Below are 24,760 nucleotides of genomic sequence, written 5' to 3'. Positions count from 1 at the left end.
GGCAACAAAGCTGGTGAAGGAGCTGGAGCACAGTCCTTATGAGGAGCAGTGAGGGAGCTGGGACTATTTAGTGTGGAGAAGAGGAGGCTCAGGGGAGATCTTAGCACTCTCTACAACTACCTGAAAGGAGGCAGTAGTGAGGCATGGGTTGATCTCTTCTTCAGAATAACTACAGATAGGACAAGAGCAAATGGCCTCAAGATGCGTCAGGGGAGGTTCAGGCTAGACATTAGGAAGAATTTCTACACGGAGGAAGTGGTGAAGCACTGGAACAGGCTGCCCAGGGAAGTGGTGGAGCCACCATCCCTGGCAGTGTCCAAGAATGAGGCAACTTAAACAAAAGGGACATGGTGTAACAGGCATGGTGGAGATGGGTTTATGGTTGCACTTGATCTTGAAGGTCTTTTCCAACCATAACAATTATGTGATTCTAAGAAGAAATTCAAAAGAAATAGGCAGGTGTTGGGGAGGCTGTTCAAAGATAATATGGTGATAGAGATGGAGTAAATGGACATAGCTAATTTTAAAAAGGTTTTAAAGGGTGAAGATAGAGTAGGTATAGCTAAATAACAGAATACGGGCTACTAAACACAGTTATATTTGAAATAGTAGCCATTTTCAAAGAGCACAACAAAGAAAACAAGGAAGAGCATGAATTCTGGAAAGTTCCCCATTAAACCTGTCCAATAATTAGTTTTTTGGAAAACCTGACAGTGAATGGTTTAGTAAGGGCTCCAGCAAGCACCTGGGAAACTATTGTCAGTGTACCTAACTGCTGCATAAGGCAAAAGACACCTAGCTGACATATGGCTTTTGCAGGAGAAAGTGGATTTGTAGATCTGCCAGAATTACATGAAGATATCGAAGGGCAAATGTGAAATGATGATCTGGGTTTCCTGGACAAGAATCTTCAGTAAAGACCAAACCAAGCTACTGCAGCCTAAGAAAATCCCTGTAGTAACTAGCACTTGGCCAAGAGAAAGCAAAGGATGAGCGGGAATATTATTGCCTGGAACAAAAGTACCAGGGAGCACCACAGATGGACTGAGGCATCCACCTACAAACTAAACTGTCAATCAATAAAATGTCGCGGTAGAAAGGTGGCTGCGACAGCACCTCCGAACCACCGCCTGGCGCGCGCAACGGCCGCGCAACGGCCGCGCAACCGCCGCCTGGCGCCGCCCAACGGCCGCGCCGCGCGCCCCCTGGCGGCGCCCCGCTTCTTGCCGCCGGAAGCGCCGCCGCCGCGGTACGCGCCGCACAGCGCTCCGGGCGGCCCCGCCGCGCCGCCAGCGCCGCGTTCCCCGCGCCCTTGCCGGCCGCGCCTGCCGCCCTCCGGTGCGTGGCTCCCTGTGCGCCTCGCCCCCGGGGGAGCCGCCCTGGCCTGGCCGCCCCGGGGGCACCCGGCCTCCGCGGGGGCGGCCGGCCGAGAAGTAAAAACAGGCCCGAGGAGGCGCGCGGCGCTGGAGCCGGAGCCGCGGCGGCGAGGGGAAGGTGAGCGGCGGCGGGAAGGGGCCTCCCTCCTGCTCTCCCTGGGAGGCCGCGGGCCGGGCGGGCGCCGTTGGGGGCAGCTCTGTGGGAGACGGAACGGCATCCCCCCCGCCTCCCCTCTGGCCGCGGTCCAGTCCCTGTTCATCACGTAGCGCCCCTCGCCCTGGGACGTTAAAACGCATTTTGTAGCGCAGACCGCCCGACTCGGCCGCGAGAGGGGTCTCCGCCTGAAGGTTGCCCTCTAAAGTGAGATTTTTTTTTCCCCGAACAGCCCCGTTTTTGAGCAGCAGCCTGTGATAAAGGCAGGTGCGTTGCTGCTTCCCACAGTCGCCTCGTGAGCGCTTCGTCTGAGCGGCTGAGCTGGATTTGTTCACCTTAGGGGAGAAAAAAAAAAAATCCCTGTTCTCCTCCCGCTTCTCACGGAAGGAGGCACCACAGGAGTGGGAAGCAGGCTGGGTCTTGTCCCAGGAACCAGAGCGAGGATCCCAGTGAACTTAGGGCCTCCTAAGGAGGGGAGGCTGCAGGTGCCAGAGCAGTTTTACTGGGTTCTCCTGTTGCTGGTGGCTGTGGTGGCTTCGCTAACTTGGGTAGATCTGCAACTGGCTGGCGCAACAGCCAGCAATGCGTTCCCCTCGGCCCAAGCATGTTGCAACTGTTGTTTTTCAGTATCTTTCTAACTGGAGATGTTGGATATTTTCTTCCTATTCCACTTAGACATTTCATGTAAAATTGGGACCAAATCATGTTGTGTCGACAGCAGGAAGCATTGCTCTCCTTAAAACCCTTCTTGTGGCATGTTCAGGAGTATCCCAAGTGTCTCCATGTCTGCAGCTGGAAGCCTCTGTTCTAGTTTGTGCAAGAATCTCTGACTCACATGCTAGAAATCAGTGCAGGGGATCTTATGTTAGCCTTGTTTCAGTTCTTTCAACATCAGCATAGAGCCCAAAGCTAGAATGTAGTGTGCACTAACATTAGGAAAATGTGAAACTGCATCTTTTTTTTTTTTTTTTTTTTTTGGTGCAAATCTATGTAATCTATGATATGCTACCAAGGTAGAATTGAGATTAATTTTTTTTTGCTCAGACTGCAAGAGAAGAAATGTTTTAGCGATGCCAGTGAGAAATCATCTTTTAAAGCTATGACCATGTTTCAGATGGATTCTGCCTGTACTTGAGACTCAGAGTACTGCACACCTTTTAATTTTTGGGTTTACATGGTGGCAGATGTTAGAAAATTCCTGACCAGGAGGGAAGGGCAGGACAGTCTCTCTTCCTTTGCTTAAACAAGGCCCTATCCAGAGAGACATCACTGGTGTTTCTTGTAACTTAAACTGTCCTGGGCAGTCATATAGTAGATAGTTGTACCATTTTACTCATTATAGTGCATATAAACTACATTGGGCCTTTACTTAGCTCTAAACAAGTCCGTACGTTTTTGAAGGTAGAGACTGTCTTGTCTTCCCTGCTGCTACGTTTGGTAGTTGCTCTGAGTCTTGGCCAAAACCTAGGGTAAAAGTATGTTTTTAAAGTATTACTTATTTTGTTCTAGGACTCTGGCATAGATGCACAGCATGCAGCCTGTTTAATGCATGTTAGGTGAAGTGAATAACAAGTTTCCCTCGAAGTTATACAAACTTAAGGTAAAAATGTTGCTTCAAAATTGTAGCTTTGTGTCCGTCTTTTTTGAGAGTTTATTCATCTGCTCTGTTTTTTGTTTTGTTTTCCTTTAATTAAACAGGAGATGATAGATAGAAATGAATCCTGTACTGCAGGACAGATCCCCATGTCCTACTTTGCCTGCCTGGCTTACTTGCTGAGAGAATGGACTGGCGTGGAGCACATCGAGGACTACCTGAGTTATGCAGTCTACTTGCTGTGGCTGTTTTTTCCTCTCATGGTAGTTTTTCTACTTCCTGGAGTTATTCTCCTCTTCGTCTACGTTTCTGTTATCTTTGTTCATATTTATAAAAGGAAGAATGAATTAAAAGAAGCTTATTCCCATGATTTTTGGGATGGTGCAAAACAAATGTTGGCTACACTATGGGATGGACATGCAAGAATATGGCATGGTAAGCAAGACCTGAATTTTCACTAAAATTTTTTGAAGCTCTTATTCCTGGGTTTATCTTTCAGGCTAATCAACATACATCATAGTTTTGCTGCATTTTCATGGGATTGGAAATTCGGACCAATTCTTCTTCTTTTTTTTTCTTTTTTTTTTTTCCCTTTTGTTTGTCAAAATTGCTGGTTCATCAGTTGTTATTGACTAAGGAGGAAAAGAAGCAGCTGAGGGTTATTTTTTGGATGTAAAATTTCCTTTCTTATGCTTTCCTTGCTGGTATAAAATGAGATCTTTATCCAGCTAAATGTTTGCAAGATTTTGTTGTTTAAAATTCCTTTTTTTTTCTCTTTCTGCTTTTAATAACTACTCCTGGATTTTCTCATTCCAGGAGTACCTGGAATGACAGCTGTCTTAAAAATTAGTCCAGTTTGAAAGATTGTAGGAATTCTTTAGCAAGCAAAACAAAATGGGCCAAATCTAAAAGTTTTTCTGCTGTTTATTCAGAGTGCATATACAAACGCTTTATATCAGTCTGCTCATTAGTTGCAGTGGTTGCTGCTGTTGACTTTAGAGGCCAAAACTATTGCTTTTTACCTCTGGAGCTTACTTTCTTATTTTATTTCCGTGTATGTATTTTTGACAACTGCTTTCTCTAGCAGAAGAATGTCAAAACTAAGGGATCTGTTCCCTGTCCCTCTACTTTTATTGCTTCTATAAAGGCAGACATAATAAATGATTTGGCTTTTCTTTCTAAAGAAATCATAAGCCTCTTTCAGAACCATTCAGACTAGATGCAGCTAAAGGAGAAAGAGATGTTTAAGAGCAATTTACATATAGAACAAATCCTTCTTGAAAATCATCTCTATTTGTTCTGCAGTCAAAAGGAAGTGGTTTTCAACGCATTGATAACCAGATGGTGAAGTGGCTGTATCAGATAGGCTTTGTAAGGCTAAGATGGAACTTTCAAATCTAGGGAAGTGCGTTAGATCAAAATCAACAGCTATATCAAAGAGCTTAAAATGCTCACTTCATAATAAAAAGTTACTTACTTTTTTTATAAGAAAATGATTTTTAAAGCCTAGCTCTTTTCATCATAATAACTTTTTCTTTTTTATGAAGTCTGACTTTTTATTTGCACAGAAAAGGTGCTCACTGAGACCCCCATTCACTGTTGTGACTTCTTTCTCTCTGCTCTGTGTGCCCCTTCCCATGTTCTGTATATGCTGCCCTTAGTTCAGAGTGAAATTTCCTCCCGCTACCCCACACCCAACTCAATTAATTGACATATCACAGGAAGACTTTTCATCCTGGAATCCCACAGTACTGAAAAAAAAAAGTGATACACGAAACCGGGATGTTTATATATTTGATGCACATGCTGGATTAAGGTATCATATCATTCTTTTCAGCTGCCATGGAGCAGAGCTAGTGGTCACTTCTGATGGTGTAGATGGTATCAGATGATATACTGCAGTATATGCCTGTACTGTGTTATAGAGCCAGGAGAGTAGGAAGGAAAATGGCCAGTGGGCAAAGAGACAGGAGTACAGATGGAATTAAAGAACTGGTAAATGAACTGGTAACTTCAGAGGAAGCCACAATAAATAATAAAGGATGCTGTAACAAAGTTCATCTGTGTTAACTGAATATATTCTAAACCCATCAGTTGCTTTATGTTAACTGGATATATTTCCCACTGCAAACTTAAATATATGCTCAGTTGGAAACTTGTATATGTGCATGTGTGCTTCAGCTAAACACATACAGCTTGCTTCTAATTTAAGCCTCAAAGAGCTTTTAGTTTTTACAAATGAAAAGAAGGTGCAGACGTATTCCTTAAAAGAAATAAGGTAGCAGAGAAGAGCTTCATTCCCCAGAATAATAGGAGACAGTTAAATGGATGTTGTCACATCAGACTTTCCTAAACAGTTACTCATGTCAGTGAACTGACTTTGAAAGGCAGGTAATAGCTTGAAAGGGTTGTGTTTCACCACCTGTCCAATCCTTATTTTGATTTCTTTTGAACAATGAATTCGGAAGACTTATCCAGCCTTGAAGGTAGTCAAAGGAAGCAACAAGTTAAAATTGCATAGCAGTTCAAGACAACAGGCTATTTTATTGTTGTCCTTTTTTTTTTCTTTACATGTAGCTCTTCTGTGTTAAATTAAACTATTATTTTCTATGAAAGCAAGCCAGTAGATGCTGCAAGTAAGCTCTTGCTTTCTTAGAAGCTATTTAATTAATTGTTCTATGACTTCTCAATAGCTGTTGGTTTCAACTTGCCAATTTGATGCAATTTGATTCCAAATTCTTTGGAATAGAATTATCTAAAACTTTGACAGCCCTTATGCCTTTTGCTCCTAACAGGTTATGAGCTTCATGGTATAGAAAATATTCCAGAGGGACCAGGGCTTGTTGTGTTTTATCATGGAGCAACTCCTGTTGACTATATCTATTTCATGGCTAAACTTCTTATACTGCAGAAGAGAACCTGCCACGTAGTAGCTGATCATTTCGTCTTTAAATTACCAGGTAACTTGCTTCAATATAACCAATGAATTTTAGAGCTCAGATAATTTCTTCTTACAGTATAAATATGATTTGTGCTGCAGGGCTACAACTCTTTGAAAATATATTCAGACAGATTTATGTAAAGTCCTTTGGAGAAGAGCTGTCTCTAACATGTCCTTTACAAAGGAGCATGATCTTTTGCAACTGTTCCAGGCAGAAGTTTAAGGCTGTACTACATTACCAGTCTATATAGAGTTCTCCTTATAAAAAAAAAAAAAGTAAAGAAAATAGATATTTAAAAGGCAGTTCACAGTAGGAACTTGCTTCAGGCATTTGGAGGTGCCCTCTTGTTGACTGCAGAGGGAGTGTAAGGAGATCAGTTAGTTAAATTGTCTAATGTAGGGTCATCTTGTGTTGCTAGAGTGTACAGGGAGCAGATTCCTTACAATGGTAGCTTCATTGCGTCCCTTACAGCATTTTGGGTTTTATTTTTTTATGCTGTGTAGGGTTGCAGGTTTTTTTTTTTTAAAATCTGCTTTGTTAACTTGTACATTACAGCCAATGATGCATAGTTTGAATTTTCAAAATAATTATATTCTTGATATTATCTGGGGAGGGGTTTGTAAAAGATGCCCAAGTTTACAGGTTGGTGAAGAAGTGTATGGTAGAGCATGAGGAAGATGAAGAAGTTTAGGACAAGATTTTGGCTGGAGAGCTCAGTGAAAAACTCAGCTGTTGCTCATATTAGTTATGTGGGTTTTTTGCTTTGACTTGACGGTGAGTTTTTTAGTTTTTAGCTTGCAAAATATGTAAATACTCAGTCCTTTTCCCAAACTCAATTGGAATGAGCTGGAATAACAATCTCATAATTTATTTTGTGGATTTACAGAAGGAGTGTTCTGTACTGATACACAATAACAGCAATGCTTTTAGTGGAAATAACTCCTATCACTATACTGTTCTTTAGCCAGTATAGCTTCATTCAGCCTTATTTCCTTAAAGCAGAACTTTTCCACAGTGATAAAAACATAATTTTGCTTCTACAACAGCTCTTGTCAACAGATCAAGATTTGTCAGTTGATTATCAAATCTTTTTTATATTCCTGATTAACATAATCTATTTTGTAATCTAGATAATCCATATTATATATGTTAATATTTATGTGCAACTCTGTATCAAAAGGAAGATTATTCAATTTTTCTTCCTTAAAATAAGACTCTAAGTGTGGTGGCTTGAGTATATTTGGACCTCCACCAAATAGAATTTATTAGTATTGCAGAGACATCTGGCTGGGTGGCTGGTCTCAAACAATTTAGTTCAACAGTACAAAATCTAGCCAGCGGACTGTTGCTGTTACTCAGGGATTGATAGTGGGACTGGTGTTTAATAGTTTTATTGGTTACCTGGTGATGGGTGTGGCCATCCTGGTGTGTCTCAGCAGCTTCATTGATGATACCAGATTGAGGGGGCAGCTGATGCACAGGGAGTTAGAGCTGGTATTCAGAGTGACCTCACAGGAATGGATTGAAAAATGTCATGAAGATCAGCAAAAACAGATGGGAAGTCATGCATCTGGGATGGAATAACTCCATGCAGCAGCAGTAGTGGTGGGGCAGGGAGTAGAAAGTGGCTTTGCAGAAAAGGACAACAGGTTAAGTGTGATTCAGCGGTGTGTCCTTGCAGCGAAGATGATCAGCTGCCTCTATTAGCATGTGTTGCCAGCAGGTTGTGGGACGAAAATTTTCCCCATTTTGTGAAAGTCTGTCTTGGAGCACTGTGTCCAGTTTTGGGTTCCCTGTACAAGAAAGATGTTGACATACTAGACTGGATTCAATGGAGGGCCACCAAGGTTGGATTAGGGGGTTGGTGTGATGAGTGACAGAGGGAACCGATTTGCTCAGTCTGTATCTGAGAAGATCTGGGAGAGGTCGTATTGCTTTCTGACTAGTGGAGGGTGCAAAGACCACAGTCAGACTGTTCTCAGAGGTGAGCAGGGAGGAGAGTGCGAAGAAACAGGTATGTTGCAATACAGGCCATTCCCATTAGGCATATGGAGAGGTGTTTTCGCAACGAGGGTGGTTATATACTAGAGTGGATTGCCCAGAAAAATTGGGAAATCTGTATCCTTGAAGACTTTCAAATCAAAGCTGAATGCAGCCCTGAGCAGCCTGATCAAGTTGGACCTGCTCGGAGTGGAAGGTTGGAGGAGATAATCTTCAGAGATCCACTGCAACCCAGGTTATTTGCAGTCTGTGAATGCATAAGGCTATACGGAAAGGACAAGTGCAAAGAACCCAGATATCTTTGCTGATCATGTTTTGAAAGCTGCACAGTAATCTGTGACTGGATGGAAGGAGGGTTTTTTTTTTTTGTGAATCAAACCAGAAAGGTTGTCATCGTTTTGGCTTGCCTGATCTAAGACCACCTAATCTTGATTAAGTCATTAAATTAAATTGAGTGCCTTTCCAGAAGATGCTTTAATTAACCTGAAGTTAATCAGCTCAGTGCAGAGGAAATGGTGGAGAAAAAAGGCTATGGGCTGTGTTAGACACACTTGGTTTGGTGATTTAATGATCCTCTGTTCTTATGATTTGTGAATCTATTATGAATAGCTGTAAGGAACAGCTTGTTTCATAGATCTGAGTCATGGGAGTTGCCAGTATGGGGTCTCATTGCACCCTCTGCGTTGGGTATTGCATCAATAGTGTTCTAATAGTGTTCTATCAATACTGCACTTTTGCTGCTCATATTTGAGGAGCAGATGGGGTGTGAAAGATAGTCCTAGGTCTTTATTTTATTAATACTGAAGCTAGGTCACAGAATAAACATGCTGGTGTTATTAGGGTCTTTGTTTTCTCAGCTATGTAGTGCCCAAAATTAAGGTGATCTCTCCAACACTGAGTTGAGAGATTTTTTTTCCCAAGTGCGCAGTGAGGAGTGGGATGTGGTTCTTCTCTGTTACCCTGCCTATAGTATGGAACACGATCTGCTTCCTAGAATTATCTAGCTGCTCTCTCTAAAAGATTTCCTGCTGCTTTAGAGATCTAGAAGGGCCTGTATCCTGCAGTTTCCTAGAGGAAAGGAGCTGTGGTTTCTTGTCTCTTATATAGACAAGATGTTGCCTTTGGACTGGATATTTTGCAGATATCCTTGCATGGTTATCTACAATTGCAGAAGGTTGGATTCAGGCATCTAAATGATTCCACTCTGTTTGTAGTCCTAAAGGTTGTAAGTAGAAAAAGCAGAGGGACCTTCTTGCCATATCCTTAGCTGGCTGATGATTTCCTCAATATTACAGTGATCATGGGGACTAGGTTAGAGAAGGCTAATAACACATAAAAACCTTTGAGATAAGTGTTAAATGCATTCCAGGGTACTTTCCAAAGGGTATTCACACATTTGTGAGGACACAATGTTTTAGGGGAATGGGAGAAGTGTTGGGCTGCTGGGACACAATTCAAGCTGAACTGTGACATAAAATTGATTTTGGATTACTTGGTGTTTGGAAGAATCAGCATCTTTTCATGTTCTGGAAGGGTGAAAAACTTTGCTTCCAATACTTTTTGTGAGACTGTTGCCCGAACTTAGCCCTTTGCTCTTCGAACAAAGGTGTTAATGTGGGATCTGCTGGTCAGGGAATGAGACACAACTCGGAACATGAGGTTTATAATTCAAGTCAAGAGGTAAGTATGCCTGAGAAGACTTGGGAAATCCAACTTGAAACTCCACCACCACTATTCCCTATTACGAAGTTCTGCTGCTTAAGTTTTCTTCTTTTCTGATGCACAAGCTAGATAGACTGGGATGCTGTATCATTTCCCTCCTTCTCCGGCATCCATTTCTGAAAGGAGGATAGGCTAGTTGGAGGCCTGTGGCCTGTGGAGTCCCCAAGGAGTTAATGCTGGGCCCAGTGCTATTCAACTTATTCGTCAGTGACCTGGATGAAGGGACAGAGTTTGCAGATAATACAAAATTGGGTGGAGTGGCCGATGCTCCAGAGGCCTGTGCTGCTGTTCAGAGGGACCTAGACAGGATGGAGAGTTGGACAGAGAGGAACCTCCTGAGGTTCAACAAGAACAAGTGCAGGGTCCTACAGCTGGGGAGGAATAACCCCAGACATCAGTACAGATTAGGAGTTGACCTGCTGGAAAGCAGCTCCTTGGAGAGGGATTTGGGAGTCCTGGTTGACAACAAGTTAACCGTGACTCAGCAATGTGTCCTCGTGGCCAAGAAGGCCAGTGGGATCCTGGCCTGCATGAGGAGGAGTGTTGCCAGCAGGTCGAGGGAGGGGATCCTGCCCCTCTACTCAGCTCTGGTGAGGCCGCACCTGGATCATTGGGTGCAGTTCTGGGCTTCCCAGCAGAAGGAGGACATTGAGCTTCTAGAGAGTGTGCAGTGTAGAGCCACAAAGATGATTAAGGGACTGGAACATCTATCTTATGAAGAAAGACTAAGCGAGCTGGGTCTGTTTAGCCTAGAGAAGAGAAGATTGAGAGGAGATCTGATCAATATGTACAAGTACCTTAGGGGAGAATGTAGGGAAGATGGGACCAAACTCTTCTTGGTGGTGGCCAGTGACGACAAGGGGTAATGCGTACAAATTGAAACACAGGAAATTCCACCTCCATGTGAGGAAGAACCTGAAGAACCCGAACTGTGAGGGTGACAGAGGCTTGGAACAGGCTGCCCAGAGAGGTCGTGGAGTCTCCTTCTCTGGAGATCTTCAAAACCCGCCTGGACACCACCTTGTGCCATGTGCTCTAGGTGACCCTGCTGGAGAAGGGGGATTGGACTAGATATCTCTAGAGGTCCCTTCCAACCTCAACCATTCTGTAATTCTGTGAAAGCTATTTTCATACCTACTGCTTCCCTGGAGCCTCTCTTCCTTTTGGATCTACCCTTTTTATTAATGTTTTGTAGCTCCCCTCAGTTCACTTCCAGAAGGGAGCTTAGAGCAAGTGACTTTGTAATGCCACGTATGTTCCAAACAGTTCTAACTAGTTTGGGAATGTAAAACCATGTAAAATCCCCTGAACAAAGCAACTGAAAGAAATGAAAAGGCTTTAAGGAAAAGAAGCCATGTTTCAAGAGTCTTCTGTTCACAAGCTTCAAGGTAAAGACTGCCAGTGTTACCTACAGTGTTTAAAGCACATGCAGCCATGTACGAGCAGTGCAAGGCAAGGACCTCACAGAATCACATGCACCTCATGTGTAATAGGGCTTGTGGTCTGCTGTCGTATTTGTGGCTGTGTATAGATATAAATCAGGAGTAATTATTATTTACACCAAAACCTAAAGCAATTTGGAGATCAGAATTCAACTAAGAATAAACTAATGTTGTGCTGACTCATGCTGTGCTTCCCAAGGCCTTTATTTATGTGGGCTACATCAAGACAAAATTCCGTTAGCCTCTGTGGGAAACTTTGAGAAAGAAGTAAACTTTCCTGCTCAGTCACCTGAAGTTCCCATTTCATTATGTGGTATTCATAAAAGCTAAGTGAATTTAAAATATATTTAAAAATGTATTGAGCCAAGTAAACATGTTGGACAGATTTTTAAAAATGAGGTTGATGGTAGTTGTGTTCTTTCACATTTAACGAGCTGTCTGAATTACGCAGGTATGTGTCTATTTGACTCTTGTAAACAATTCTTGATATTCTTCTATTATTGAAAAGCAGGGTCATTATGACATTTCAAAATCAAGAAGTGTGTGTGTAATTTTGCATTTAAGTACTTCAACAGTAGATGAAAAAATCTCAACCTGAGATGAGTATATGCAGATTGGTCTTTGTAGTGAAAGGTCATCAATGTACGTACAGACTGAACTGTGGAGTTAATACCTGCAGTGATACAGAACTTGGAGAGTGCTGTATTTTATTTGTCTTTTGTACCTAGTGTCCTTTGTTTGCCAAAGGAGAGAGAAAACACAGAAATTTGGTGCTCTCTTTTTGTTATTGGACTTTTCTAGGACTATGCTATATCTGAAAAATAGAGGTTAGGCAAGGAAACAGTGCTCTGGAGCAGATTTAACTCCTTTGAAAGGACACAATAAAGATTGCAGTAAGTGCTTTTCCCTATTTCCCTTTTTCCCCTTTTCCCCTGAACTGTGAGATAGCATTTGACTTTACTGATTAAAAGAAACTGATAAACTAAATCTTCAACTGCAAATTTACAAGCAAGGCTTAATGCTTCAGCATCACCAGAAACATCTTTGATTCAGGGATATAGCTTATTAGACAAGTTAAGCTTTAGCCACTGTGTTCTGTTTTGGGAATGAGTACTCGATGGTTGTGTCAATTAACATTTTCTGAATTAATACTTTTGTATTCTGCAGGTTTTAAACTATTACTTGATGTACTTGGAGTTATGCATGGACCAAAAGAAGAATGTGTCAATGCTCTCAAGAGTGGCCATCTGGTAGCCATTTCCCCTGGTGGAGTTCGGGAAGCGCTTTTCAGTGATGAAACATATGTTATTATGTGGGGTAATCGAAAGGGCTTTGCTCAGGTGGCCATCGATGCAAAAGTGGTAAGTGTGACTGGTCACAGAAGAGAAGCAAAGAATGCTAACTTATTAATACTTTTTTTTCTGGGGAAACTGTTCTGATTATTGAATATTTTGGTGTTACATTTTTAAACATCATGGATATGCTCTGCTTGCTCTTGTAACTAAATTTCAAGATTCTTTTTTCTCCTTTTGATAGAAGGTTTTGGAGTCAGCTAAGAATATTATCATCCGGATATCTAGGAAGTGGGGAAATCTTAAGAGAGAGATGAAATCCGGGACAGTTTCTACATTGTAAGGTTGTGCTTAAGGGGAGCATAATGCAGTTTAAACAGGGTATTTTCAAAAAATTTAGATTTTACTGGGATACTGTAATACCATATGAAAGGGCATAGTTGGGATTCAGCTATGGTTTAGTTATTTCCTTTGAATGTATGTTCAGTTCCCTTTGTGCTGTTTTCCATAATTGAGAGATGCAGTAGTGTAGGAACAGTGTTGGAGATAGATTGAAAGCAAGGGAAATACTTTGTATAGGATAAAAGATGAATTTTAAATCACTTTTAATCACAACTTTTCTAGGAAAGGAAAATCTGCCTAAACTTGCAGCTTCTTGAGGTCATTTTGTTTCAGCAGCAAGTCTACCAGATTTTTTTGGTGTGTTTTATCTTATAGACTAGCTTGGTAAATGCAAAAATCTCTACCTTTAACTGTATGTTGAAAGTAAGATGTTCCAAAGTAGATGGTCCAGAATATAGAAATGTGTTACCGTTCAGTTTAGCCAACTGTGCTCCTTTTTAGTCTCTATAGTTGCATTAGATTATTTGCAGCCTTAACAACAACAGCAAAAATTATTACCTGTATGCAAAGTCTAACTTGCTAACTCATCTCCCTGCCGTTGTAAAAAGCCTGAAAGAATCTGAACGTTTGAGAATCCTGTAGAGCTGCGTATTTCCAATGCTGCTGTGTAAAATGAGCATCTATTATAATTTCATATTAAAAAAGCATATATAATAGAGCCCCCAGCAGGTCTTGTGAATCTTGAAAAATTTTTGTAGCTTTCAAAACAGCAATAAAAGTGTGAACTATTCACACTCTTCTAAATATTCCTCTGCAGAAATTAGATTCTTTATGCAATGAAACATTATGTGTGAAGTAATAAAACCAGCAGAGCAGAGACACATCAGACAAGTCTGGAGTTCCAATCATGTGAATGCTTTCCTTGGAGCATAACTCCAAATTAGTCAAGAGGTTTAACCACTTCAGTCACAAAAGTACAAATACTGCTAGACGAAGAGAAGCCTATATGCTCCATAAGTTCTAAAATGCTCCCCTGCTTGAAGAAAATAGACTTTCTGAAACAGTAACTTGCTGTCAGCTCATGTTATTCTCCAGCCTGAAACCTCATTGCTTCAGCTTTAGAATTTATGAACTCTTGTTTTGCTCTCTGTATGTCCTTGTCTGACAAACACTTCTTAAATTAATTTGCCCTTTGGCTTTAAGTAAGATATATATATATATTCTTTTTTTTGGATAGTACTATCTTCATTAAATTCTTACTTTTTTTTTTTTTTCCCTCCTAGCCCATCATTCCTATGTTTACACAAAATATTCGAGAAGGCATTAGGACATTAGGAGGAATAAGTAAGATATTTTATATTTTTTGTAGTTTCTTTTTTCCATGCGTGTTTAGCCTTTGTCTGTAGAAGTAATATAGGAATCTATAAAAGTTGAGATTTGACACATAATTATTTCTTGAGGTTTGCCCTTGAGTAGAGTTAAATGAGATGGATACATGTTATTATAGGTGAATCCAAGCACTAGAATCTATTATTCTCTCCTGTAAGTTATTCTTTGCATAACAGTGGGTCTTCATGTACGTCATGGAAGAGAGGAGGGAAAAATGAGCCAGAACAAAGGCAAGTACATTTACACTGATGTTTGTTTTGGGCCAACTCTAGGCTTTCTGCTCTCTGTTAAGCAGCAAAACAAACATAATTAGTTGTCAGTTGCAAACCCTTTCTTTAAATGGCCTCTTAAAGCTCGGCTTTAAGCTTATACCTTAAATCTTGAAGCTTACCCTGCCACCTGCACTTAAATTTGACTTACATATACTGCATAGTTAGACACGTTGCATTTGCCTACTGTCTTTCTCCCTCACTTCTTTGGGGGTTCCAGCCAACACACTGATAGAGGGGTATAAGCCCAGAAGGAAGGTCCCCGCCTGGCTCAGTTAGATGCCCACATCTCTGCTCACCTGCTGGTGTCAAACTCTTGTTTTTCTTTCTGCAACCTGCTCTCTGGCGGGGAAGGCCATGGAGGTCTCTTCCGTGCAGCTTGTTCTGCCTCAAGTGTGGCATTGTCACCTTCATCAGAGGACTCTAGGACAAACAGTTCCCTGCCTTTCTACCCTCTGCTCAGGAGCAATTCCCTGCATGGAGAAAGGTTGGGCATCAATGGAGACAGGCAGAACAATTCACGTTCTTCTGGTTCTACAAAAATAAAGAGCAATTAATAGTTGCCGTGTGCATAAGTGCTAGGGTTTGCAACGCCTTAAACTAATCTTCCTAAGCTAGAAATCTAAGCCCCAAAATGTTCGTGGTACTTATGTTCTACAGCAGAGAGGGATTTGACTAACACGCTGTTGATCACAGGAGGTTCCAGTTGCAACAGTTGTGGAGTATTCTTTGTTCTTATAATGTTGTTTACAGAAGAAATCCCATCCCAGTCAGTAAGAATTTTCTTATACCAACACTCAGTTGAAGAAATTTCTTGTTTAAAATTGAGAAGAATGATATTAGCACCCATTCTGTGAGAAGTGTGTTCTGGTGATGTTTGGGATCGATGCTTAGGAAGTGGTATGAGGGAGAAAAATTACAGGGGACTAAATAACCTGTTTGTTTGTTTGTTTTTTTCCTTTCCCCCTTTTGTAGTGTTTCACAGCAACCTTGTTCAGAAAGAGCAAGTTCAATATTTTAATATGACTGTTTTAGAGGTAGATATGACTGTTATTGATCCTTTAGATCTCAGTAGGATTGAACAGTCTTCCAGCAATATTAGTTTCTTAAACTAACCTGCAAGATTATTTGAACTGTAACTATATTGTGAAGCTTTCCCTTCCCTTCCAGAGGGGCAGCTACTGGGTTTTTTCTCCTGCTGCAGTTACTCTTTGGAGGGGAGATTTCTTTCTGAAGTGAAACAAGTCTTACATTTGCATTTATATATATATATATATATATGTATTTATTTATAATAGACAAAAGTAAAGGGCAGAATAGTGTTTGAGATGACATATTGCTTGATAAGTAGGGGCAGGGGCCAGATTACCTGACAAACCTATTTCGATTTTAAAACATACTGGGAGAGAAAAAAAAAAGTACAGGGGGAGGGAAAAAAAATGAGCAATTTCCAGAATAATCTTAATCTTCTGTATCTCTCCCCTCTCCTCTCTCTCTCTTTCTCTCTTTCTCTCTCTCCTTTTCTCTCTTTTCACTCCTCATCTTTCTCACATCCTCATTCTTTCTCCTTCTCTCTTTCTCTCCCTTTAAATTCTTTCATGCTAGAAATATTTAGGTCACTATATGAACATATTAGATTGCCAATAGTTCCTATGTATGGCGGATTTCCAGTCAAGCTCCGTACATTTATTGGAGATCCCATTCCATACGAACCAAATGTAACTGCAGAGGAACTAACTGTGAAGGTAAGATAATGCGTGTATCTGTGTATGTACATGTATATAACTTAACATGTTGACTCTTTTAATACAAAATCCTGGAATATACTTGTCAGGATAGTGATTTTTCTGTTGGACCTTATTAAAGAAGTTGATGGAATCATGATAAATTTTGAATTCTCTGAATGCTGAATGTCCTGCTAAATGCTGTCTTTTAAAACTGGACTTGCAGAAGTTGTAGACCTTTTAATATCAATTTGCTCCAAGGAGCAACTCACTTTAGAGACTGAAGCTAAGTTAGATAAAAGTAACTCCATTTATCTGTTCTGTGTTGATAAGGAAACACTCAGGGAAATATCCATTTTTTTTCATTTTTTTTTTTCTTTTCTTTTCAGAAAGATCCTAGTGAAGCTTTCTAAACTTAGGTAGCCTTTGGTCACAAATTGTGAAAACTCTATATAATAAAAATACTAAAAACCAAATCATTTCACAGCTTTGCACAGTCATAGAATCATAGAATCGTTAAGGTTGGAAGGGACCTCTAGAGATCATCTAGTCCAACCCCCCTGCACACGCAGGGTCACCTAGAGCACATGGCACAGGACTGCGTCCAAGTGGGTTTTGAAGATCTCCAGAGAAGGAGACTCCACAACCTCTCTGGGCAGCCTGTTCCAGGGCTCTGTCACCCTCCCTGTTAAGAAATTTTTCCTTAAGTTCCTGTGGAACTTTTGATGCTTCAGTATGTATGCCCACAAAAAGTCTATTCTCATTTCTGTCACCTCCAGCTCCTCACACAACAAATTTACTTGCAAATTGCCCCCCGTTATTCGACCTGAAGTTATGGAGAGCACTGCCAGTGTTTTTTGTTGCTTTAGTTTATGAATAGCTTTCACAGTGCATAGACACAAAGCTGATGGGTCATCAAGCTGTCAGAGGTTGCAGCATCTATTTTTGAAAGCTTCATTATTATGGTCATTATTAGCATTGCGGAAACTTCATATGAGGGGAAGAATATTTTTAATTTTGACCAGACTGGTTTCAGTTCAGTTGTCTTTCATTACCTGTTTGCCCTCTGATAAGATCTATGCAAAATGTCATGTTAAAATCTTTATCTGCATTATTGTATGACCTGTTTATGCAAAAGTGAGCGTTTCTATTGGGGTTTACACATGGTTCAATCTGACAGAGCTTCTGAATTGTTGCCTTTTGGTAGAGAATGTCTGCTTATGTGACCTCCAGCCATTCTTGGGAGTCTAACATTAATGCTCTCTCTCACTTGCTTCTGTCTTTTTCATATAAACAGTAAAACCTTGTGCCAAAATTCACCTTTACAACCTCTCAAATGAGCATGCCAATCATCAGCTTACAAAAAGCAAATTGGTTGCTGTTCTGTCTTAAGAATTAAGAATGGAGCAGTCTTTGCTTCTCTAGGCACAATAGGAAGGTTGCTCTGTGTCCTTACAAATCTCTGCATATTGCCCTGGATTTGGATGTTCCCTGCAGAGCTATTATACAATAGGAATGGCTGCTATTAACTTCTTGGCCTCCTGTGTTTTTGAGTGAATGTTGCTGTCATATGCAGTCTTTCAAGTGTGACTAAGCATGCTTCCCTGGACCTGCTGCTTTAGGGGGGTTGGATGCAGAGATTATTGCTCTGAAAAAGCCAAAGGGATTTGAGCAGGAGACAGCTGCATTTCCAGTGCTGCTCCTGAGGGTGTGTAGAAGTCCTTGCAGCGCTATTGTATTGCACTGGGAAGAAGTGTTATTGCTGCCAACTTGGGCACAGGCAGAAGTTTCTGGGTTAAGCTAAAGCACACAGGCCCTGACATGTTCTGTGGATCTAGGTGTCCTCATTAATTTACTGCATCATCGTTTTACTGCTGCATGTCACTAGCAGAGCTTGTGAACACAGTGATGACAGCTGCCAAGCAGTTTGGAGATAAAATATACAAATTTTCTGGTTTGTTTCTGGACTCTGATCCCAGAGACGCATCCTGTGGGCATAAATATGAGAAGTAGTATTTTGGTCCTAAAGTAATTCTGCAGTATTTGAATGGATGAAAAATAGCCCAGAAGTTGTTTCCTTGTTCCAACAATATAAAGATTATATTTATTTTTGCCAAAACTTATCTTTTTCTTTACAGGCAAAAGCTGCAATCCAGTCTCTAATAGACAAACATCAGAAAATACCTGGAAATGTATTTAGGGCTTTAATGGAACGATTTCATACACGACAAAAAGAAGATTAAGGTGCTCTGAATAAACTACTCTTTAGTTATAATGTTCTTAAAGTCATATTTGTAACTTATTAACTCTTCTTATAACAGAAATACAAGTATAAAATACTGCCCTAGTGATACCGCTGTGTAATTTGTGATATAAGACACTTGCCTTTTGCTCTTCCTCTGTTCGATTTCAAGCTCAGGAAATCATTCCTTATGGAGCAAAATTTGTTTTTTGACAAATACATTCCTTCCTTGAAAGTACGTTGTTTTGTTTTGTTTTTTTTTTTCTTTGTAAAAATTACACAGGAAGCTTTTTGTGTTCATGGTATCTTGTTTTGTTTGTATGTATAAACTGGTTGCTGTTATGGTTGCTGTTTAACATGAATGTTACACCCTCTGACTCCAGTCCTGCTGTAGGGAGCATGGTCACTAGAAGGGGGTTTTGCAGGCCAGGCCTTGCAGCTCTTGTGAACACTTCCTTGGGGCTGTTAGTCTGGAGCCTCTGGGAGAGACACTGCAGACAAGCAGCGAGCCTGCACTGCAGGACCTCCAGCTCTACCTGGAAAACCTGGAAAATACTTTTCAGTAGCAGAGGAAGTTTTGCTGGGTGTGCTCAGAAAGAGTTTGTAGCAGTAGAAATTGAGCAAAAACCTGTAGTGAACCAGCAACTCTGTCTCAGAAGTGCTCTGGAGCAGCCAGCCCGAGCCCTGCAGGACAGTCGCTGTACAGGTAGAGCCCTGTTCACCTTTTACTGCTGAGCAGAGTGTTGTCCCATGTATTTATTGAATGTACAAACTCTCCTTTGGCAGAATGAACCCAGCACTTGTACTTTTAAAAATGGAAATGAGGGTCCATTTAGTACCATGAGTTCAAAATGCTTTATTTTGAAGGAAAGAAAAGAAAAATTAGTACAGCTTATTCCACTTTTTTAATAATAATAAAAAATATGAGTTTTGAAAAACATGGTAAATATTCCCAAGCACTCTCTAGTGTGTGTATGTATATATACCATCTGCTAAACACCCATGTTCTTCGAACAGAGTTTTTATGTAAGTTGCTAAATAGGTTTGAGAGGGCGAGCCTATATACTTTTCTTAGATAAAAACCATTGAATTGAATTAAAGCCTGTGCTGTTATTGTCCAAATAGGAAATATCTGAAATACGTCCTTTGATTGCCAGCAAGTTCATTCTGCAGTTCCTAAATGAACATCTGGGAACTCTTTACTTGTGGGATGAGATCAAATTCCTTAAGGAAAGTCAACAGAAATTTTTGCTTTATTATGTGGTCTCCTTTCAATAGTGTTGGATTTTTGGCCTTTTATTAACAGAAAATAAAAACCAAAACTTTTTAAATCAGTTTTATTCAAGTTGTTACCGACTCCTCCAGTCATTTAGGCACCTGCTTTGCCTTATAGTCCCTCAATTAGGTGAATCAGTGGTATTACATAAGGGCATGTGGATAATTCCCTATGCTGGAATAAAATCACTGTATGGGAAAGGTTCTATAAATTATCATCTTTAACCTCCCCTCCCGCCCCACAAAGTTCACTTATTTTATGTATTCCTTTTTTTTAATATCCAAAATATTTTAACTGGTGCTGAAGCAAATGTTTTAAAGCCTGGGGGAAAATTTTATTCGGTAAAAAAACAAATGCCCATTTCCAAGGTTTTTGTTTGTTTGCTTGCTGTTTGTTTTAATGATTTGGATTTTACTGGGAGACAAGATTTCATCCTTTGAAGATATTGGACTGTATTTCAAAAATACTGTGTTAACACAGTATATCATTAAACTGAGAATGCCAAAATACTACATCTGAGTACAACTTAAGTATGACTTTGTTTTTACTGGCCAATATGAGGAAAGTGTTAGGTCAGTCTCTATTGCAAAGTTCTCAAGGGGACTAAACCTTACTTAAGCATTGTAGTTGCATATATGTTGAAGAAAATTCAATTTAAAGGGTTCCATTAGATATGAACAGAGCTTTGTAATCTTAAATTTTGTAAAATTTATTTTACTAAATTCAAGGGCTGTGTTTGATGCAGCTTTTGTCCCTTCAAGTCTCAAAAACAAGTATTAAAATCAAGTGCAGTATTGGTACTCCTTACATGTTGATATTCCTATTTGTATAGACCTTTCATATTTATTTCTATATTTTAAAATGTATTGTAGATACCTTCCAAATAAAATTGACAACAGGAACAGGCGTCTGGGATTGTACTGGGTTTTTTTGCCTTTTTGTTTGTTTGTTTTTGAATTAAATGACAATATAAATTCAGCCTTGCTGAATTATCATTGCTTCTGAGCAGTATGTAATTTCCTTGAGAAGCTTTTTTTAGCTAGAAGAAATTAAAGGAAATTAATTAAATGAAAAATAGTTTGGACAATAGTGGAATAATGGACAGAAGTCACATAAATGATAAGTCTGAATTTTAATAGTTTTAGTGAGTGTCAAAGGAGGCCTTAACAGGCGCTGCAGTGCCATTAGGCCATATTTAAGATTCTGCACAGAAAGTAAGTAGCAAAAGTGAAAAATAAAAATGTATTCATGCAGATTTGGTGGGTAAGTGATTATCTACCTTTGTTTCACTGAAAAATGGGGAAGATATGGAGAGAGCCTCTTACAAATAAGCTTATGGACCAGACTTAGCTTATTTGGTTTCCTCTTTGTTGGGCAGAAATACTTACAGAAAATTTTAACATCTGGATATGCTGAAGGCATTCCAGGCTTCTCCTCCTCCTAGTTTTCCCTTTTTCATGCAAACAACATAACCAGGACACGTATTTTTATCTTTTCTGGAAATAAAGCAGGCTGCTGCGGCAGCAGGTACGTGCAGCTCCACAAGGCCCTGACCTCCCCGTGGGCCTTTTCCGGGCAGGGCAGGGGCTGAGCCCCAGGCACGAGCAGGATTCCCCGTACAGCACCGGGGCAGCTCCTCTGCCCTTGGGTTGGCTGGACAAGGATCCTGCTCTGTTGCTTCGTCCTATTGCTCTCAAGAGGGCTGACCTTTTTTTTTTTTTTTTTTTTTTTTTTTTTTTTTTTTTTTAACCCCCTTGCTAGCCCTGCAGAGTTTAATCCCTATTACCCCTGTCATAGATGCCAGGTTCCTTTTTGGACAATCTCTCTTTTTTACCTAAAAATAAATATACCAAAGGTAAATATAGGGCTGTGTGGAACCACTAGTAAATCACTTTTCTCATTGCGGGTTATTTGCAGTGTTTGCTTTTTTTGAGTAAACCTGTTTTGCGCAGACACTGCAAACTCACCGCTTCGTATCTTGGATTTTTGTCACAACGTATATTGCACTTCAGAGGAAACTGGCCACACATGTAATAAACTTTTGAACTATGGGGAAATATTTTTTTCTTAAACAATCATATGTTTACAGTTCTGCTTGCTCTTTGTGTGTGTCTAAAACACTACAAGCAGATAAGATGCACTTTAGAATCAACACCAGGCTGTATTTACAAGGCAGACTCGTTTTTTTTTTCTCCTCACTATGGAGCTGAGTCAGGTCTCTTCCCCCAGGCTTTGAGCCACAGCCATCGCATGAGAGTAAGACCCTGTCAGCCCCCAGCTTCTCTATTAATAGCTGAAAGTAATGGATTCTTCAGGTCACCTTTTGCTCCTCTTTCTTAGCTAAAACCACTGCATACTCTGGAGGAAGAAAAAAAAGATGCCAAATGTACACATAAAACACTAAAGAAAATATTGTGTCATTCAGGGAAGATCTTAAAAATAACAGCAACAAGAAAAGCTTAAAAGGCAAGAAACTGAACTATTTTTATTTAGTTCCTGCTCATGGGAAACGAACTGTACCAAACACTAAGGGCGGTAGAATTTTGCAGCTTCTTGACGTCTTTGGAGAGAATCTGTGACAGATGAGGTAGGATGAATCCTGCTGCAGAAATGCTTGAGCCTCGTGTGTTCCAGACTGCGTTTTCCTTTTCTGTTTTCTTAAGAGTGGTGGTCTGGTCTGTGCTCTCTGCGCCCCTGGAATTCTCTGCACTAACTGAGCAGCTTCACTCCTCCTTTAACCGACTCTCATCCGTGAAGGAGAAGGTAGATCCCAGTGAACATGTAGGAGTTCTCATTTTGATGACGGAAGATACGTAAAAACCTTTAGGAGCTGCTGTTACAACTGCCGTGATGGAGCTGCCAGCACTCCAGATGCTTCTTGAATGGTCACACTTCTTACTGTGTAGAAAACTACTCCCCTGGCAGATCCACCAGAGCTTTTAAAATGTCCTGCCCATGTTAAAATGGATGAATTTTCTCCTGTTTGTACTGCAGCGGATTAATCTTCCTAAATAACTAGCGGGCACTTGCAGGCTTGTTTGGCTGTTTTTTTTTTTTTTTTTTTTTTGCCTGTGGAGTTCCACATTCCAGATGGACTTTTGGATATTTTTATTTTATTTTATGAGAACAAGCTTGAAGGGAAAGGCTGGTTGCAATTTGGTTCAGTCCCTGAAGGCTTCATAAAAATATGAACATCTGAAAACCCTGTAAGTGAAACACAGGCACACACACCGTCTCCAGGCTTGCTTGGGAATCCTCATTCTGGACAGTCTTGGGTCACATTTGCAGGAATAAGGCTTCCTGGCTCTTTTTTCTCTCTGTGCAGAGCCCGAACCAGCAGAGGAGCAGAGCGGGTGCGAAGCAAAGCGCGTCCGTGCGGCGCGGGCTGCCCCACGGGCTGGCGCAGCCAGCGCCTGAGGAGCCCGGAGCCGGCTGGGGCACGGGGAGCTCAGCCCGCGCCGCCTGCCCCTGGCAGGGCCTCTTGGGTGGAAAGACTACAGGTGATCAAAGCCCGACAAAAAGGGCTTCTGGTGTTGTTTGGCCATACCTTCTGTCTACCCTTCTTTACTGTGAGGGTGACAGAGCCCTGGAACAGGCTGCCCAGAGAGGCTGTGGAGTCTCCTTCTCTGGAGATCTTCCAAACCCGCCTGGATGCCACCCTGTGCCACGTGCTCTAGGTGTCCCTGATGGAGCAGAGGAGTTGGACTACATGATCTCTAACCATTCTGTGATTCTGCCATACCTACAGTATCTGCAGCTACTACTCTAGAAGGAAGGAAGTTTCCAGCATTGCAGCTTGAGCAGAGGAACTGCCAGACAGCCTTACACTGTGTCATTTTTTCCACCCTTCTGCTGCAGCTTCTGTGTCTGAAGTTCTCCTGAACTCACCACCTTCGAGTTGCTTTGGCTACTCCATGGCTACTGCTTCAGTATTTAGCTCTGTAAGGCACTGCTCATCTATGATGTGTGTACAGTTTGATAGGCATTTAAAGTTGGAAGATGGCTTTTCCTGCTGTCTGCGGAAAGGATTACGGAGAGTTTAGCATGTGGGCAGTTAAGCACCCCCTAGGGCCCAGAAACACATTTTTTGGAGAATTGGTGATAGAGAATTGGCTGAAAAAGCAAACAGAAAATGTCAGGCAGTGGTTTTTCCTAGCTTCTTAACTTGTAGCTTTTTCTGGCCAGTAATGGCTACAGGACCAGATAGAGTTTAGCCTTATTATTTACCCAGCAGTATGTAGATATATGAGGCGCCCTGGTTCTTCTGTATAAATAGGAGCATGGAACCTACTTTAGCTCCCTTCACAAGTCAAACAGCAAACCAGTGTTGTTCAATGCGCCTGTGGCTTTGAGCATGTCGAGATGATCACTTTCGTGCTTGCTTTGTCGTTAGGCTTAATCATTTCTCATTAGCTGGTTGCTGTAGATGTGCTGATCTTAACTGATTTGCTCTTCAAGCCATACAACAAGACAGGGATGCTACTGTGATAGCAAGGAAATAATGATTTCCAGAGCCTTTGCTGCCAATCCTAATGCAAATGCCCTCTGTAAATGTGGGAACAAAGGCTGCAGGAACATTTCCATCAACTCAGAAGTTGTGTAGCTCTATAAATTTGGGCACCGGGTCCCACCTTTACGATATAGAACAGAGCTAGTATTAGCAGTGTGCTCATATCAGTGCAATTAAGATTGAAACACAGAGGTTTCACAATAGTGACCCTGCCTCAAGAAACTCTGGCAGTACTGATCCCCCCGAGCCCCAGAGCAAAGGAGTACAAGGAAGTAACCAGATACACTCCAATATAGAGGAGCACGGGCCACAGATGCCATTTTACCTGCAGAGTGGGGGACTGCTTGAAAAAAGGGACTGAACCTGTGGCATGAGGGCTGTCCTTTGAGAGAAGCTTTGCTTCTTTGGCAAGCGTCCCTGTTTCGACAAGGACTGCGTGTCCCCGGGCAGCGAGCCAGGCAGGCGCAGAGCAGACACGCAGCCCC

The 24,760-nt window shown here is 41.2% G+C and overlaps 1 protein-coding gene across 2 annotated transcripts; it reads left to right on the top strand.

Annotated features, from left to right (window-relative positions):
- The first annotated feature begins 1,368 nt into the window (after nucleotides 1–1,368).
- Nucleotides 1,369–18,645, top strand: LOC104575773 (DGAT1/2-independent enzyme synthesizing storage lipids). Of its 2 annotated transcripts, none has more exons than XM_088540157.1 (7): nucleotides 1,369–1,494; nucleotides 3,229–3,559; nucleotides 5,920–6,084; nucleotides 12,399–12,592; nucleotides 14,149–14,209; nucleotides 16,129–16,268; nucleotides 18,386–18,645. In XM_088540157.1, the coding sequence occupies exons 2-7, from the start codon at nucleotides 3,232–3,234 to the stop codon at nucleotides 18,488–18,490; spliced, it is 993 nt and encodes a 330-aa protein (XP_088396283.1). In that variant the 5' UTR covers nucleotides 1,369–1,494; nucleotides 3,229–3,231; the 3' UTR covers nucleotides 18,491–18,645. The 2 variants fall into 2 exon arrangements, with proteins under 2 accessions (XP_088396283.1, XP_088396284.1); XM_088540158.1 differs by lacking the exon at nucleotides 1,369–1,494 and adding an exon at nucleotides 2,058–2,078.
- Nucleotides 18,646–24,760: the final 6,115 nt, after the last annotated feature.

The sequence above is a fragment of the Tinamus guttatus genome, unplaced genomic scaffold (assembly GCF_059628265.1).
Source record: "Tinamus guttatus ecotype Peru unplaced genomic scaffold, ASM5962826v1 Tinamus_guttatus_pri_ptg000056l, whole genome shotgun sequence".
Taxonomy (NCBI): Eukaryota; Metazoa; Chordata; class Aves; order Tinamiformes; family Tinamidae; genus Tinamus; species Tinamus guttatus.
Note: the sequence above shows the minus strand (reverse complement) of the source record. Positions and strands in the feature narration are given on the sequence as shown.

What these genes read in the sequence shown, in the direction of transcription:
- LOC104575773 (XM_088540157.1), top strand. Translation starts at nt 3,232, where the DNA reads ATGATAGATAGAAATGAATCCTGTACTGCAGGACAGATCCCCATGTCC. An exon ending in ACATGCAAGAATATGGCATG is followed by an intron (nt 3,560 to 5,919) that starts GTAAGCAAGACC and finishes TGCTCCTAACAG; the next exon opens with GTTATGAGCTTCATGGTATA. An exon ending in TGGCCATCGATGCAAAAGTG is followed by an intron (nt 12,593 to 14,148) that starts GTAAGTGTGACT and finishes TTTCCCTCCTAG; the next exon opens with CCCATCATTCCTATGTTTAC.